We start from the raw sequence: 18032 nt of genomic DNA, 5'->3' as shown, positions 1-18032 counted from the left end.
ATTTATTCCATTGTATGTATGTACCACTATTTGTTTATTCATTTACCTGTTGATGGGCACTTTAGGTTGTTTCCGGCTTTTTGCTGTTGCCAATAATGCTACAATGAACATAGATGTCCATATGTCTATTCGTGTCACTGCTCTTACATTTCTTGGGTATACGCCTAGGAGTGGGATTGCTGGATCTTAAGATATTTCTAATTCAGCTTTTTGAGGAAGCGCCATACCGTTTTCCATAGTGGTTTTATCATTTTACAGTCTCACCAGCAATGTATAAGAGTTCCAGTCTCCCCACAACCTCATCAGCATTTGTTGTTTTCTGTTTTTTTGGTCATTGTCATTTTTCTGGGGCTGAGATGGTATCTCATTGTAGTTTTTATTTGCATCACTCTAAGGCTAATAATCACAAGCTTCTTTTCTTGTCTTGTGGGCCTCCTGAGTGTCCTCTTTGATGAAGTGTCTGTTCATGTCACTAGGGTTTTCTTAGGTATAATTTTAACAGAAGCAGGTTGCTAGGCCTTTTGTGCAGTACTGCTGAGTGGGTTTGAACTGTTTTGAACTGCCATCCTTTAGGTTAGCAGTCAAGCACAAACCGTACCATCTGGGGATCTTCTGTAAAGAGGAACCCTACGGAGCAGTTCTACTCTGTAACATACGGGGTTGCCATGGGTTGGAATCGACTTGATGGCAAGAGGTTTGGTTTTTTGGTGGTAATTTAAGCTAATTTTTTTTAAAGTTTGAGTTTTGTGCCTGAGTTCAGGCACATAGGTGCCTGAAAGTGCTTGGCATACTGGCAGTTACATGTTGTTAGAGTTTAGGAATCATATATCGAGATCTGTGTTGGGAAGGTGGGATTTGGATTTTATTTGGAGGGATGGAAAGCATTTGAAGTTTTAACCTGGGGGGAGGTTGGGAATGATGAGATCTGATTTATTAACGTATTCCAGAGGATTGATTGTAGACTTACCAAGAGGAAAAAAGACCAATTTGAAGATTGTTAGTCTAGTCAAGATAATATTAGAGGTTAAACTCATCCATTGGTAAAGGAAAGAAAGGATAAATTTGAAAGATATTTAGGAGGTAGAATCTTAGGGCTTGGGAAGAAGAATGAGATACAGAAGACCTCCATGTTCCTGGCGCAGAGACCTCAGAGATTTGTCAGTAACGGTGGCGTCACTAAGCAGATATGAGAAGGAGGGCAGATTTTTGGATAACTATGCATCTTTCCAAATTATCTTCCTTTTTTTGGTGAGAGAATATTAAAAAAACTTTTTAAAGTAGATTTATTCCCTTTTTTTCACCCTAACCCTAAAGATAACACTGGACAGAGAAAAATAGAACAAGACTTGTATCTTATGCAGGGGTTAGGTTCTTGAGTCAGTACGTAAGGTGAAAATTGTGACTAGTCAAAATTACCATGGGTAATTCTTCAGATCACAATTTACAGTATAATATATGGGATTTGGTATATGCTAGTCTGTACAGTATGTGTGTGACTTGTACAGTAATACACAGCATGTAACAGAGAGTACTTTGTAGGCATGGAACACAGAAGCAAAGTCCACATCCTGTTTTGAGCACAAACATGCAACATAGCTGGAACGTAGGAGTTACGGCAGGGAGTAGTGGCAGGCGATGAAGCAGAAAATGAGGTTGACACCAGATTGTGGAGGGTTATGGATGTTATGCTGTGAAACTGGGCTTTAATCTGTAGGCAAAAAAGAGCCAGTTTGCTCTGCTGTTGAACGTCTGCTGTGTTGTCTCATTTAAACATCACCACGACTCTGAAGTGCATATTCCTGTTTTACAAAGGAGGAGTGCTCTAGGAGGCATGTTCATTTAAGGGAATGGGTGGGATTGCCTATATAATTCTCTCTCTCTTGCTGTCTTTTTTAAAGCTAGTTTAACTTGCCTAAGTTAAGTGTGAGAATGATGGGACTCTACTAAAAAGAACAAAATATAAAATCATTCATAACTCAGCTTTCAGATACAGCCATTTATTAAATGCTTTTGTTAGAGGAACCTTTCCACTCAAAAAAGACACAAGTGTTGATTTTGAGGATTTTATCGTGTGTTTGTTCCCAGAATACATCATAGCTATTTTAATTTTGTAAAATTCTTTATTGGCTGTGAGAAATTTCTTCATTAGCATTTCCTAGCATTATGTATCTTTTTCCTTGTGTTTCTGAAAGATGACAATTCTGTTTTGCAGGACCTTGTTTAATGAACTGAGGATTGTTGTTGAACACATAATAATGAAACCTGCTTGCCCCCTGTTTGTGAGAAGACTTTGTCTCCAGAGCATTGCCTTTATAAGCAGACTGGCACCAACAGTTGCATAGTTTAATATCCAGTTAAGTTATATCTAATATAAGCATTATTAGCAGCTGATACTTCTGCTAGGGGATTGTAAATTCCAGGTGTTACACTGACCTCAATCCAGTTTATGTAATTTACATAAATGCATCTCAATGGAAAAGTAATCATTTTCCTGGCATGTTAAATCAAGCCTTTTTTAAAAAAGTTTCTGAGAAAATTCTACTGTGCTGTGTTGGTAAAGGTTATGGAAGTTTGTATCTTATGATAAATGTACCAAATCTGTTTTAGATGCTGCTATGCTTATATCGTGAAGTACATTTATTTCTCTTAAAAAAAAAGAAAAAAAAAAAAAACTCAACCTAATTGGTAACCTGAGTTTATATCTGGCATGAGTTCATTATGGTAATATTAATACATGTGAATTCAGTATATTTTGAGACAGTGTTCCTTTGCCATTCAGTAATTTTGGTTGATGATTTTAGCAGAAGCGTTTCCCACTGAATTTAACTTCAAATTGCTATTAGATTGATTTCATGCTGCTTTGATAGGACAGATTCATTTGGATGTACCATTGTAAGTAATTCTATATGTATCTTACTATGACCTTCCAAACTTTATTTCCTTAAATATTTGTGGCTGAGTGTTTACAAGAAAGAAAAAAGCTAAAATACAAGCTTGTTAACTGATGGGATAAATATTTGGAGTCATCTAACCTTCTACAACGGAAAGCAGTGCTTATACAGCTTTCCTTTGAGTAATGTTTCTCAAATAGGAAATCCTTCTTTTACAAATGTGGGCACACAGGTTATTGGTATTATTATAGTTTACAGAATTAACCTAGTTCAGAACGATGCTTGACTGCCAGCTTTCTCAGTTTGTTAGGCTTGAGTTTTCGGACGCCTTTTGAAAGGAATGCAACTGAAGATTGAGCGTATGCCCACCGACTGTACTTGGTGTCATTTCTGAAATAGTAGAGAAGATTATTCTATAGATTACATATTTACCTATCAGATTTGATTTAAAAGGTTAAATGTAAAGGTTTATAGGTAAAGTAATTGAGAATGAGGCTGGGGGAGGAGTTGTGGGGGAATAGTGCACATAGGTAAATTTGGGGAATTGGGTGCTTACAAATGTGATTTGGGTTGTGGGATATATTGAGTCCTGTTAAGCTTCTCTGAACTCCTTTATAAAATTCCTTTTGATCTTTATTACTGTTGCACGATTGGAAATGTTTAAAACATTATAAAATTTTAGTACAGAGTAAGGTAATGGTTTTTATAACTGATTTTCTTCTGTCTGCATGTAATTTCGATTTATCAAATATATTCATTAGTAACTTAACCATAACATCAGCTTTCTTTTTGTTGAACCTCCAAATCTAGACAAAGATGATATGATAGATTACAAAAAGTTCTACTTGGTAGTTCTTGTTTGAAGTCAGCTGTAACTAGATATTTTTGTAATGTTGTCCACTAAGTTGGAGAAACAGCCTCATAATATACAGTTGATTGTGTGTGTGTGTGTATGTGTGTCTAGCCTCATTATCATTATATATGTAATCTGATAGTTTAAAAACTAAAATTTGTAGAGCAATAAAGTGACTAAAATTAAGTAAACAGCATATTGTTGATTCCTAGTGATGTTTTTAAAAAGTCTTGAATTATATCAAGTTTTGGCAGCTGAAGACACTTTTTTTGAAATTACTAGTTTTTTTTTTCTATAAATTTTTTTTTAATCTTGAGATAATCAGATTTATAGGAGAGTTGGAAAAATAGTACAGAGAGTTCCTGTGTATCGTTTACTCAGCTTCATCTAGTGTTACCACCTTACGTAACTATAGAGTATTTGTCAAAGCTAAGGAATGAACTCTGGGACAATACTGTAAACTAAAGGGAAGAACTTACTCACACTCACTAGTTTTTCCATTTTTTATTTTTGTGTCCTTTGGTTTTAACATGACCATCTTTTAATAACCTTTAGTATTTTTTTTTTTTTTTTAGTTTTTTCTCTTTATTTTGAAAATCAAAAAGATTTTCACAAAGGAAAAAATTCATGTTGGTTTTAACATGAAAATTACTACAAATGAAAACACTGTTATTGACATTTTATCACATATAACAGGATTATAATATCTCTGATGTGCTCATGTTTGACTCAGTGGAAATAGAGATTTGGTTGGTCCTTAAAGGAAGGCATGATTTATAAATGAAACACTCCTAAACTCCTGAGAAAGTAAATTTTACAATTTGAGCATTATTAGATGTTTAGTTTGCATGAAATTACAGTTAGAAATGCTACAGAATGAATATATACAACCTGCTGATTTGGCATCAAAATTAGAGTGTAACTTGTACAATTATCAAATTAAAATTAAGGAAATACAATAATGGTATAGAGAATGAATGTAGTTTAAATTAACTCTTACTACATAACTCTACTTTTTGTTTTACCTACAGGTTTAAAAGAAGTTGATTTAACATTCAGAATAGCTAATTCTTCAGGAAGTGGTATAGTACCATTTTTTTTTATACTGAGGAAACCCTCTTGAACAGGTGGAAGTCTCGTATAAAACCTACTTTTTTCTATATTCATTTTGTATACTTGATTCCTTACAAATTTAAACTTTTTAATATCAGTAAAAAGACACATTTCTTAAATACAATTTGTATTTAGATTTTTTTGAAGTGAGCATCACTGAGGTAGATGCTCCTGAAAGAAAGCAAAGAAGAAAACTAACCTTAGTTGTTTGGTTTTGTTTTTTTTTTTAATAAATTTGGATATTTAGGAAGCTCCTTTACAGAGAAAATCAAGACATGCTAATTTTAAAACAGAGGTTATGGATGGTCAGTGGTATCTGTCATATAACCAAGATTTGCAAAGCTGTTAATTAGAAAGCTTCCTAAAAATAAAATAAGGATCCAAAAATTCAGGTTAGGTGTGGAGGTTTAGGATGTAAATATTGTTCATCCTGGAAAGGAAAACAAGTATACATGTAATAAGCAGAACTGAAAGATTCAGTTTTAAAAATGTTTCAGATTAGAATGAAATTAATTTCGAGGGATGGTGGCAAAGACCCTTAACAAGTGCTAACGAATTTATTTTGATTAATATAGTTATTCTGGATTCCCCCCTCCTCAGTTAGGATCTGTTAGTCTCAGAGCTCTCACTCAAATTAGACTGATTTTGATAACGTATTCAGAAATGAAAACCTAAAGGGAGAAAGCCACAGACAGTTATGTTTTATAATCAGTAGGTGGCACTCTTTCCTCAAGTAGCCCCCAGTTGTTTCAGATGCAGTGTTGAAAGGTCACTAAAAGTGCTTGAGTCAGCCATAAAACTAAGAATCTGTACTTCACAACCCTTTTAATACGTAATTATTTCATGTTCAACACATATTTAGTAAGCATTTACTGTGAGTACGTGTATTAATAAAGAAATGTTCAAAACTGGAAGAAATACCCTGTCAATATCTGCTTCTAAGAAAACAGTAAAATATAAAATAGTCCACAGTTGGGAGTGACATTACTCAGATCATGGTCTGTTTTGTTTTGTTTTGTCAATATTAAGTGCCTGACTCCCCTAAACACTGTAAAACCATTCTTGCTCCTTCTGTATTTTCAGGCGTATAGAAGACCATTACTTAAAACTTGTTCATTATACCATTTTGTAGGCACACTAATGTAGCAGTTCAAGCTCTTTTAAAATTCAGACTTTTCACAGTAATTCAAAACCATAGTGAATTTTTTGGATATTCTGTCAAAAATGGCAGCTAAATTTGAAAATTCAGTTTGGGTTGAAGAGGCAACTAATTTCTCTCAATATCTTGTTGGAATTTCTCTAGAGTTGGGAGAATTCCACAGAGGCTATATGATACAGTAGCTCAACAGATAGTATACCAAAGGCTCGTGTTTATAAATCCAGGTGTTAGTCCCACAGATTGTTTTAATAAGCAGTCCTCATAATATTCTGGGTGGATAATGATTATTGGGCATGTACTAAGGATTGTGAAAGAACTGCTAAAATATTGGGGAGGTTTCTTGGTGGTAATTATTTTAGGAGGTGTTTATCTTCTGACGTGGTATTCAGGAGGGGTTCTTTAGAAGGAACTCTTTCCAGTGTATGGGACCAACTCTACTAGCATTTCATCTCCTTTGCGTACAGGAAAACTGATCTGCGTTCAGTTTGAGTTGATGTGACAAGATACAGTAAAAGTGCAGTGTTTTTTAACTCTAAAACAGATTCTTAGGAAAGGATAGGGAAACACCATAGATGGTATCTTTGCTGGAATCTAAAAATTACGTTCTAGAAGGGCCCAAGAATCGTTTCACTTTTTCCTGCGTAACTTCATTTGAAACTATTTTTTTGATGTGCTTATCCCTTTGAAATTAACTTTCTTTTCTCTGTTCATGACAGTTTAATGTCAGATTTTTCTCTTTTTCCTTTTTAACTTTGAAACAGAACAATTCCTTTTTCACGTGAAATTTTGCCTACACGTATATAATAATTTGTAAGCTGAGATCAAATGGGCAGTCTTGGGCAGGTGACATTTATGATATGTTTATATTGGATCAAATGTGAAATGGTTGCAAAGATTAGAACTAGTCATTTAAAAAATGTTTGATTTATAAATGCATTACTTCTGGTGCTCTATATGATGGGATATATTGAAGTAAAAAATTTGTATATACGGTATGTCAGCATTTCTTAGTAACTTCTCTCGAAGCTGTTTTTAATATCTAACATTGTGCAGGTTGGGGAGTTTTACTCTTCAGGCCAATACTGTCTAGATGGTATAAATTTATAAAATAAATTGAAAAATGCATCATTCCCCTGTATTCAAGACCAAAGCACATAAATGCTAATGTAGGGCTCAGAGGGGAAATATAGTTCTCCTGCGTATTTGAGAAAATGTGAAGCCCTTTCAAGAAAATCTAATAAACATAATAATCATAGCCTGCTGACACTAAGGAAAAAGGACCTCATTCGCTCTTCTATGCAGAGATTTACTGGTCCCTACTGATTTCCAAATTGGATCACTATAGTAAATTATCTGTCCTGGTACCTGTGAAAGTAAGCCCTGGGATACATATTTGTCCTATGTTCTGCTTAAATCAGCAAGAATGATAAATTCGATGGTGTGAAATTGGAAGTAACAAGGGCTTTCTTTGGTGATTGAGCAAAATAATGTCTCCACTTGTAATTTATTGTGACCTTTTTTCACTGTATGTGCTTTGTATGTCAAATATTTATTTCAGTACAAGTTAAATTGTTGTTCCTTCATCTGTATTGTTATAGCTAAGGTTTTATTGATGTAAAAAATCAGATTGTGTAATAAAAATCTCTGGATTTAAACAGGTTTAAAAATGTTATGTTTACAAAAGAACATTTACAGTTAGAAGTCAGCTTTCTTTTGAGCCTAATTGCCTTATTATTATAATAAGGTGAATTTAAACATAATTTATTGTCCCTAGTCCATCGCAGATTATAGAAATACTGTGATTTTGTGGTCTAATGGTAAAACTGAAAAAAAAGTTAAATTACGGTCAGTCTCTGAGCTGGTTGCATGTTTGCTTCTGTACTTTTCTGCTAGTGGGTTCCACATTTATAGCATAGTGGATGAGTTATTCATGACTGGAAAATGATCCACATTCTACAATATATCCAAAGTCATAAATCAATACCAGACAACATAGAGGAATATATTTCCTTCTAAGCATTTAGAGATTGCAGATATTTTCTGTGGCATTTTTGGTACTAAGCAATACACTGCACAACGAGAGTTAAACAAATCTTTACCACTTGGAGATTGTAATCTAAAAAGAATTATGGAAGTCAGTTGTATAAAGGCAGTTCGGACTAGTTAGTAAATGAGTTGTCCACATAAGGGAAGAAGTGTTTGGTCGCCTGATGAATGAAAAGACTATGAGGCAAATTGATTTCCTAAAGATTTAGTGTATAGGGTGTTGGGGACATGCATGTTGAAGACTCGTAAGGCTCCTTCCTTTAGCATATGGGAACATTTGGAGCGTTTATAAGATATTTCTAAGCATTGAGAAGTGAAAGGTCGTCTTGTTCCTTGAGGCTGGTTGAATAAAGAGACTCCTCAAAGAAATGGTGAACTGAGATCTTGGAGAGGAGTTGTCAGTCTTAAAGCATATGTTTTATCAACAAAGGTCATCTTTTTCTTTTTTAATTCTTCTTAGGGAGAATTTTGAACATATACAAAAGTAGAAAAATGAACCTCTGCGTCCTTATCACCCAGCCCTCACAATCCTCAGCCATGGTCAACCCTGCCCCATCTCCCTTCACCTCTCCTGGTTTATTATATGTATGTGTATGTGTGTCAGTAAAAATTTTAACATGTATCTCTAAAAGACAAGTGTCCTTTTTAAAATCAGTATTAAAAAGTTAATAATTAACATAGGTCTTTTAGAGTGGATGAATAGACATGATTTTACAACCATAAACATAATATGAAGAAAGGAAAATTCTAGTTTTTTTTTTTTTTTTTCAGCCAAGGGAAGACTTTTTCTCTATACTGCTGTCCTCAGAGGAAGACGTAGACCAGCACCTCCACCCTCTTGGGGAAATGATAGGAAGGGAGATTTTGCCTTTCCAGTCTTTGCTCTCTCCTTTCTAAAGGAGGTGGTGTATCCAGAGTCTTGCTGGAAAACCTGGGATTGTGGGACTTTGATAGGTGGTCTTGCAAGAAATAGAATGGGGGCAGGTCACTTCTTTAAAGGAAGGTGTCACGGTTAACCAGAAGAGGGGGGAAGTAATTTGGGGTTATGCCACTAAATTAAGGGAGTTATACCAGAATCATTGTCTTCATTAAAATTGCTTTTAGTAAACCATAAATATTCCCAAATACTTAATGAAATTTAGCTCAATTTATTAATTTTTGTTTGATTTATATTCTGGTTTTATATTTTTAATACCCAACAATTTGTGGTATTTTTTCATTAAATTTGTCATATTTGGAGCTATAAACCGTTATTACCTAGAGTTCCAATAGTAATAGGTCATTTCATTCAAGTAACAATAGCCAAAGAACCTCATGACAAAGAAATGAAACTTGAAGTGATCCAGAAGAAAGTTTGAGTGTGTCTCCTTTTGGGCATTAACTCATAAATGATATATACTCAGATTTCTTGGATATGAACTAATGGTACTTATACTGTGAATATTATGTTTATGTTTGTCAGTTTAATTAGTAATATCCAGAGCATATAGTTCATCTTTTGAAATGTTTATCTAGAAGGTTAGACTTCTTTTTTTGGACTTACTGCACTAGTGAGCTTATCTATTTCCCTTTCCTGAGAACAGTCTTCAATTTCAAAGTAAAAATAGAGGAACATTTCTTACAAAAACTTTGGAACCATTTTTAGAAGAACATTTTGACTTGGCTCTTTTATATTTTTAGTTGTGTGAATAAATTTCTGGAAATAAACATGTTTTTTCAAAGTGAATAATTAAATGTTTATCCTAATAGGAAACTACCAGAGGGTTTTTGTTTTTTCTTTTGACTCTTGGTATTGCAGCAAAGTCAAAGGATCTGTAAGGAGACTTTTTACAACTGTACTTGGGTTTTTATGTTCACTATATTTGCTATAAGGAGCCCTGGTAACACAGTAGTTAAGCGCTCAGCTGCTAACCAAAAGGTCAGCGACTTGGAGCCACCAGCCACTCCACCAAAGAAGGATGTGGGAGTTTGCTTGCGTAATGATTTACAGCCTTGGAAACTGTCTTAGTCATCTTTTGCTGCTGTAACAGAAATACCACAAGTGGATGGCTTTAATAAAGAGAAGTTGATTCTCTCACGGTCCGGTAGGCTAGAAGTACGAATTCAGGATGCCGGCTCCAGGGAAGGCTTTCTCTGTAGGCTCTGGAGGAAGATCCTTGTCATCAGACTTCCCTTGGTCTCTTCAGCATTGCAGGAACCTCCGGTCCAAAGGACACACTCAGCTCCTGGATTTCTTGGTGGTATGAGGTTCCCAACTCTGCTTGCTTCCCTTTCCTTTGATCTCTTGTAAGATAAAAGGTGCTGTAGGCGACACCCCAGGCAAACTCCCTTTACACTAGATCAGGGATGTGACCTGGTAAGGGTATTAAAATTCCACCCTAATCCTCTTTAACATAAAATCACAACCACAAAGTGGAGGACTGCCACAGAATACTGGGAATCATGGCCTAAGCAAGTTGATAACATTTTTTTGGGACATAATTCAATCCATGACAGAAACCCTGTGGGACACTTCTCTGTCCTGTAGGGTCACTATGAGTTGGAATCAACTCAATGGCAGTGGGTTTGTTGTTTTGGTTTTCATACTTGGTATAAAATGGCTATAATGATTATGTATGAGTAATTATATGTAATTAACATGCTTTTAACAACTTGCCAGTATCTTTTAGCCTTTTGACCTTTAAATGTACCAATAGCCTTGAAGCAGATTTATAAAATCATTCCTAGCCTACTTATTTTCTATATGTTGGTAGTTAACAGATTTTCCAATATTAAAACATTAGAATCTTCTTTTAATTACAAGCAAAGTGCCCCCGGTGGCAAGTTTTCTGAAAAATAATTCTAGTGCCTCTCATCTTGCATGGTTGGGGGGGAGAAACATAGTTTGGACTCTCTTTATTTTCACATTAAACTATCTAATCAAGGCTTGGAAAAGGTATGAAAAGGCTTCTTATGATTTCAGCCTTTTAATGTTACAAAAATTAAAAGATTGAAATCTCAAGACGCCTTTCTATACTTTAAAAAGAAAAAATAGCACGTGTCTGTCAATTGTTGCTTGTGTGTTGCTATGATGTCAATTGTTGCTTGTGTGTTGCTATGATGCTGGAAGCTATGCCACCAGTGTTTCAAATACTAGCCGGGTCACTCATGGTGGGCAGGCTTGGGTGGAGCGTCCAGACTGAGACTAGGAAGAAAGGCCTGGTGATCCTCTTCTGAAAATTAGTCGCTGAAAACCATGTGGATCGCAAAAGAACATTGTCTGATACAGTGCTGAGAAATGAGCCACCTAGGTTGGAAGGTGCTCAGAATACATAGTGGTTGCTGCAAGGGACTCGAGCATACCAACAATTGAGAAGATGGCACAGGACCAGGCAACGTTTCCTTCAGTTGTACCTGGAGTCTCCATGAGTCAGCAGACTGGACGGCAACTAACAACAACATTATAAAGTGTTTTAAACCATTATCATTGGATAATCACTGTTCGTTTTCAAGGTGCTGAAGTGAGCTAATGAATTTTTTCATCGTATTCAGAAGACAGTAGAGTGACTTATTTATGTCTGAGAAACCAAAATAAAAGAGTTATGTCCAATTCCACAGACAAGTCAACAGGAATTCCTGACTGATAATTTTTGAAGGAAATCAAGAGTACAGTCCTCATTCAGACCATGTTCACTGAGTGAGTGCCCATTTTTATATTCAAAGTGACAGAGTCTTATAAAACAGCCCAGGGTTGATCTTTAGGATAACATCATCATTTGAGTATTCATGTGGTTCTTTTTTAAAATTTGGGGGCTAATTTTAATGATTCAGGTCTTAGGAGAAGCCTCCATACATTTCCTATTTGTCCAAAAGCAGCAGCCTCTGAAGATGGTCTTAGATAGTCTTGCACACCTTCAAGGTTTTAAGCAAGGATAAGAGGAGATACTCTTCTCTTGTAAATGAGCGTTTTTGTTAACAATGTTTCTCAGATAAGTGGATCTCATCTTCTAATTGCCATGCCAAGAAGAAAAAAAAAAATAGTATTGCATATGCACTTAAACCAAATAATTTTTTGTCTTGAAATAGTATTACAGATATAGTGGGAACCTAAAAAAAAAAAAAAAAAAAGTTGCTTTTGAGTCAGTTTTGACTGATGATGACCCCATGTATGTTGGAATAGAACTGTGCTCCAGAGTTTTCGATGGCTGAATTTTCTAAAGTAGATCGCCAAGCCTTTCTTTGGACTTGAACCTCCAACCTTTTGGTTAGCAACCGAGCACCAAGAAAAAAAAAAAAACCAAACCCACTGCCGTCAAGTCAATTCTGACTCATGGCGACCCTATAGGACAGAGTAGAGATGCCCCATATAGTTTCCAAGGAGCGCCTGGTGGATTCAAACTGCTGTCCTTTTGGTTAGCAGCTGTAGCACTTAACCACTATGCCACCAGAGTTTCCCAGGGGCTACCAGTAGAACTTAATGCTGGTTAATTTTAGTGATAGTTCTGTATAACTTCCAATTTTTAAACTGCCTAGCTCATCTCATATTTTCACTGTTTATCCTCATCATTAAATAGAATATTAAAAAGCCCTTCTGAAGAGTATAAAACAAGTTTGGGTTATCATAATTAACTGCTTAGTAATTCTGGTTGTAAATCACAGTGCAAAGTCACATGGAATCTTTTGGGGATTTTTTGTTGTTGCTGTTGATGGTTAAGTGTCTTAGGAAGAGACAGATGACAGGACCCTGTTTTCAACCCTGGTGGTGTAGTGGTTAAGTGCTACAGCTGCAAACCAAAAGGTTGGCAGTTCAAATCCACCAGGTGCTCCTTGGAAACTATGGGGCAGTTCTGCTCAGTCCTGTAGGGTCGGCTATGAGTCGGAATCGACTCAACAGCAACAGGCAATGGGTATTTACTATTATCTAAGAAAAATAAATTCAAGGGGTAATGTAACACACGCAATGTATTTAGGGGTCCTGACAAAAATAGGTGAATTGGCCAGTGACAAGACTGTCAGTAGTAGACTGTAGATTAAGATGGAAAGTACATGGTTAAACAGCTTTTGAGCACTGCCAGTCACACACTGTGGACTCCCTTTAGTTTACGGGCCACCAGATGGTGGCCTCTCCTGGGGCCAATGAAGAGGTTTGTCCCAGACCTCCTTTGACTCCTGTCTTTGCGAGTTGGGGGACTGGATTACATGTGAATCCTGAGAATTCATTCCTTTTGCTGACTAAAACAAATGTCCCTTCCCATCTCTTTCCCCTGCATGCCATCCTTGTCACATGAAGTTAGTCCCTCACCCAGATGCTACTTGGGAGGGAAAATACCTGAATTTGAGCCTTCGAATGCTTCAGTGTAGCTTATACTCTCTTGCCCACAATTCTTAGTTTTTGAGCATGTTTGGGTTACAGGAGGGGGAAGGGAAAGGAGAGTGGCATCCTCAAGTTAGGTGGAGATCTTTAGGCCCCCGTGGCCTGAGGCTTAGGTAAGTGGCTCACTGGTGCCCCTCCCTTTTTTTTCCCCCCGAGGTATAGAAAGACAAATCTGGGAGAAGGAGAACTCTGTAAGGCCTAGAGCATAGCTTAGGTGAAAAGCCCACCAGCACCCTTGGAAAGTCTATAGGTGAGCCATCGTTCCAGAGAGACTTCCTAATTTTTACCTCTTCAACTCCATCGTGTCTTCATTTCTTTTTTTCTCTAGTTTAAATACCTCAGGCTATCACTTGAACCTTTGTCAGTGTCCTCAGCACTTATGCCCCATTGTCCTTTATCTGACAAAACCACAACCTCCAATCTAAAGTACTAAAGTACTGCCCCCACCACCTAATTCCAAAAAAACCAAACCCATTGCCATCAAGTTGCCTTTTGGTTAGCAGCCATAGTAACTAGTGGTTAAGAGCTAGGACTGCTAACCAAAAGTAAGACAGGGAACTGAGGGCCTCCTAAATCTGCAAACAAAGTAACAGGAAATGGGCCAGGGAGCAGAAACAAAGCCATTCTCCAGAACAATGGGGCAAGGTATCAGAAAATAGCCCGTAAACTTCTTTAAAAAGTCTTTCGGAAGCAGCTGGGGAAAACCATCCCCAGGGACATGCACAGAACATCCACCTGTGACCTCTGTGTGACTTTCCACCAGGGGCAGTGAGGGGCTGCAGCAGTAGCCGGGGAATTGAACTCTGGGAGCAAGAGACTGCACAGGCGTGACACCCCATAATAAGTCCTGTCACGAATCCCAGAGGCCTCTGGGACAGGAGCCATTTTAGAAAGCTGCTGCGCACACACCATAGTTAACATATCCTCACCTATGCCTATGAATAAACATAAATCTTTTCCTACCCAAGAGCTTTAAAAAACCCAGGCAAGTCTTTTGTTCTGTGAGATAGGGGTAAGGGTTGCTTAGGCCCTCTTCTCCACTTACAAGCCTCTTCGATAAAGCTTTGCTTGTGTGGAAAACTCTTCATGGCTTTCTTGCTCATCCTTGACCAGTGAGAGGTAAGAACCTTATTCCGGCAACAAAAGGTCAGCACTTTGAATCTATCAGGCGCCCCTTGGAAACTCTATGGGGCAGTTCAACTCTGTTCTGTTGGGTCGCTATGAGCTGGAGTCAAGTTGATGGTAATGGGTTTTTTAAGTGTATTATTAGTGTTTTTCAAATCTATACCTAGTCAACGCTGCTTATGTAAAATAAACACCTTGTGGGATTTGGTTCTTTGGTTTGGATATTTAGGGTCATGGTTTCATGGGACATCCCAGTTAACTGGCCTAATAATGTATTTAGTGCTTCCATTCAACCTCCTAGTTCATTGCATACTGCCTGGGGTCTTAAAAGCTTGCAAGCAGCCACCAAGACACAACAGTTGGTCTCTCTTCCCCTGGAGCAACAGGAAGATGAGTCAAGAATAGGAGGAGGAAATAGAATGTATGGCTAATTGCTTCCATAAACAATTGCCTTCTTTGCTATGAGACTAGAAGAACTGGATAGTACCTGGCTACCATCGCTGAACATTTTGATCAAAGATTCTATAGAAGAATCCTGTTAAAAAGGGGGAAACGCAGAACAGAATTTCAAATTCTTGTCAATTCTAGTGTTTCTTGAGCTGTGGCGGCTGGACGAACCCCTAAAACTATTGCCACAAGATAATCTTTAAACCTTAAACCAAAAATTCCCTGAAGTCTTTAAAGAATAGTTTAGCTTAACTAGTGAAGTGTCTACCTTGAGCATTATGCTCTTGTAAGATCTATCTATATGAGTTGGGATTGACTCACCAGAAACGGGCTCTGGGATCAAGCTGACAACAGCAACTCAAAAGATAGGAACGTGAAGGGGGAGTGAGTTTATGTTAATAGGGGAGAAACAACTCAGAAAAGGAGGGTGAGGATAGGTGCACAACTCATTGTAATCAGTGTCACTGAATTGTACATGTAGAAACTTGAGTTGGTGTATGTTTTGTGTGTATTCTCAACAACAAAAAATAAAATATATTTAAAAAAATCTATATCCTTATTTCTTGTCTGATTTTACTATGAAATAGAAAGGTGTGTTAAAATCTTTCACTATGATGACTTTCACTATAATTCTCTAAATGTGTTACCTTATGTATTTTTGAAGCTATATGGAGCCCTGGTGGCACAATGGTTAAGTGTTTGGCTGCTGTCTTAGTCATCTAGCGGTGCTGTAACAGAAATACCACAAGTGGATGGCTTTAACAAAGAGAAGTTTTGTTAAAACTTAAAGTAGATGAAAATCCAAATTCAGGGCATCAGCTCCAGGAGAAGACTTTCTCTCTGTTGGCTTTCTCATCAATGTTTCCCTGGACGAGGAGCTTCTTCATGCAGGGACCCCAGGTCCAAAGGACACGCTCTGTTCCCAGCGGTGCTTTCCTTGTGGTATGAGGCTCCCCAGCTCTGTGCTTGCTTCTGTTTCCTTTTATCTCTTGTAAGGTAAAAGATAGTACACGGTACACCATTGGGAAACTCCCTTTACATTGGATCAGGGACGAGACCTTAGTAAGGGTGTTCAATCCCACCCCAATCCTCTTTAACATGAAATCACAAAATGGAGGACAACCACACAATACTGGAAATCGTGGCCTAATCAAGTTGACACATATTTTGGGGCGGGGAGGGGGGACACAGTTCAATCCATGACAGCTGCTAACCAAAAGGTCTGCAGTTTGAATCCACCAGCCACTCCTTGGAAACACTATGGGGCAGTTCAACTCTGTCTTACGGGGTCACTGTGAGTTGGAATCAACTGTACGACAATGGGTTTGGTTTTTTTTTTTTTTATTATTATTAGATGTCTTAGTCATTTAGTGCTGCTATAACAAATGCCACAAGTGGATGGCTTTAACAAAGAGAAGTTTATTTTCTCACAGTCTGGTAGGCTAGAAGTCCAAATTCAGGGTGTCAACTGTAGGGGAAGGCTTTCTCTTTGTTGCTCTAGATGAAAATCCTTCTCATCAATCTTCCCCTGGACTAGGAGCTCTCCACGCAGGAACCCCGTGTCCAAAGGACGTGCTCTGCTCCTGGCACTGCTTTCTTGGTGGTATGAGGTACCCGACTCTGCTTCCCTTTCCTTTTATCTCTTGTAAGGTAAAAGGTCGTGCAGGCCACATCTCAGGGAAACTCCCTTTACATTGGATCAGAGATGTGACCTGAGCAAGGGTGTTACATCCCACCCTAATCCTCTTTAACCACAGGCAGAGATTATGGTTTATAGCACACAGGAAAATCACAAAATGGAGGACAACCACACAATACTGGGAATCATGGCCTAACCAAGTTGACACATATTTTGGAGGGACACAATTCAATCCATGACAATCGGGTTTATGCAACTTCATATTTTATCTTCCTATTGAAGATTTTATTACTAAATAATAATCCCTTAACTCTAGAAAATAATTTTTTTATTTACAGTCTACTTTGATTTAATATAGGTGTACCAGGTTTCTTTTGCTTAGAGTTTCCCTGGTACTGTATCTTTTCTCATCCTTTTTGCCTTAGGTATGACTTTTATAAACAGCTGTGCTGAAGTGTTCTATTGTCAACTTGTCAAACGACAAGGTTCTGGGTTAGAGTTGGCCCAAAGAAGAATTTGCTTGAGAATTGAGAGGAAAAAGGGAAGGAGCGATCTTAACTCTGAAGTTTTGCAGTCAGCTTGATAACTAGCTGCCCTGGTGCTCAGGAGGGTCCCATGTGTTCTTGCTCATTTGTGTTTCATCCAGCTGTTCTTCCTGAATGCTGCTCCAGGCTCATCACCCCCAAACACTTAGCTGTGGACCCACAGACATAGTAGCCACACTGATGCAACAGCTTCCCATAGAGTTCTCCACAAACTCCCCTGCTGCATTCACATTTCACAGATGGATGGGGTGTGCTTGGGTTCTCAGCTTTTCCCTACAATCTCCAACATGCCCACTTGTAGCAATGTTTAGGAGCACTGATCAGTGACTAGCTAATCATCCGTCTCCCTCTTCTGAATGTTCCCGTCCCCACCTCGTCCCACAAGTCCCTTATTCCATAACATACTGGTTCGGCTTCGCCTACTGAACCCTGGCTGATACAAACAAAATATAACCAGATTTTATTTTCATACTCTGATAACTTTGTTTTTTTAACTGGATAGTTGGTTCACTTATACTTCCTGTGTTTATTGATATAAAAAAATTTTTTTTTATTGATATATCTGGGTTTATTTCTAGTGTCTTACTTTGTGTGATTTGTCCTACCTTTTCTGTTTCTTTTTCCTCCTTTTTGCCTGTTTCTGCATTGATGAGACTTTTCGATGCCATTTTTTTTCCCCTTTACCAATTTGGAATTGATACACATTTGCTACTATTTTCTTTTTGTTAAACTTTAGAAAATTTAACATGGATACTTAACTCTGAGCTAAAGGATTCAAATTTGCTTCTTCCAGGTGTCTTGGGGCACTATCAAACTGGGGCCACTTTAAATTTCTCAGCACTCTCTCTCTCTCTATGTGTG

The 18032-nt window shown here is 37.5% G+C and overlaps 1 protein-coding gene across 2 annotated transcripts in view; it reads left to right on the top strand.

The window, feature by feature from the left end:
* TMEM33 (transmembrane protein 33) overlaps positions 1-17789 on the top strand; it is a 38658-nt gene extending 20869 nt beyond the window's left edge. Inside the window, exons 8-9 of one of the 2 annotated variants that reach the window (XM_049886333.1) lie at positions 2213-2353; positions 4776-17789. In XM_049886333.1, the coding sequence (XP_049742290.1) occupies positions 2213-2342 (130 nt within the window). In that variant the 3' untranslated portion in view covers positions 2343-2353; positions 4776-17789. The other variant, XM_049886332.1, reaches the window with a different exon arrangement.
* Positions 17790-18032: the final 243 nt, after the last annotated feature.

This window comes from Elephas maximus, chromosome 5 (assembly GCF_024166365.1).
Source record: "Elephas maximus indicus isolate mEleMax1 chromosome 5, mEleMax1 primary haplotype, whole genome shotgun sequence".
NCBI classification, from domain to species: Eukaryota; Metazoa; Chordata; class Mammalia; order Proboscidea; family Elephantidae; genus Elephas; species Elephas maximus.
Note: the sequence above shows the minus strand (reverse complement) of the source record. Positions and strands in the feature narration are given on the sequence as shown.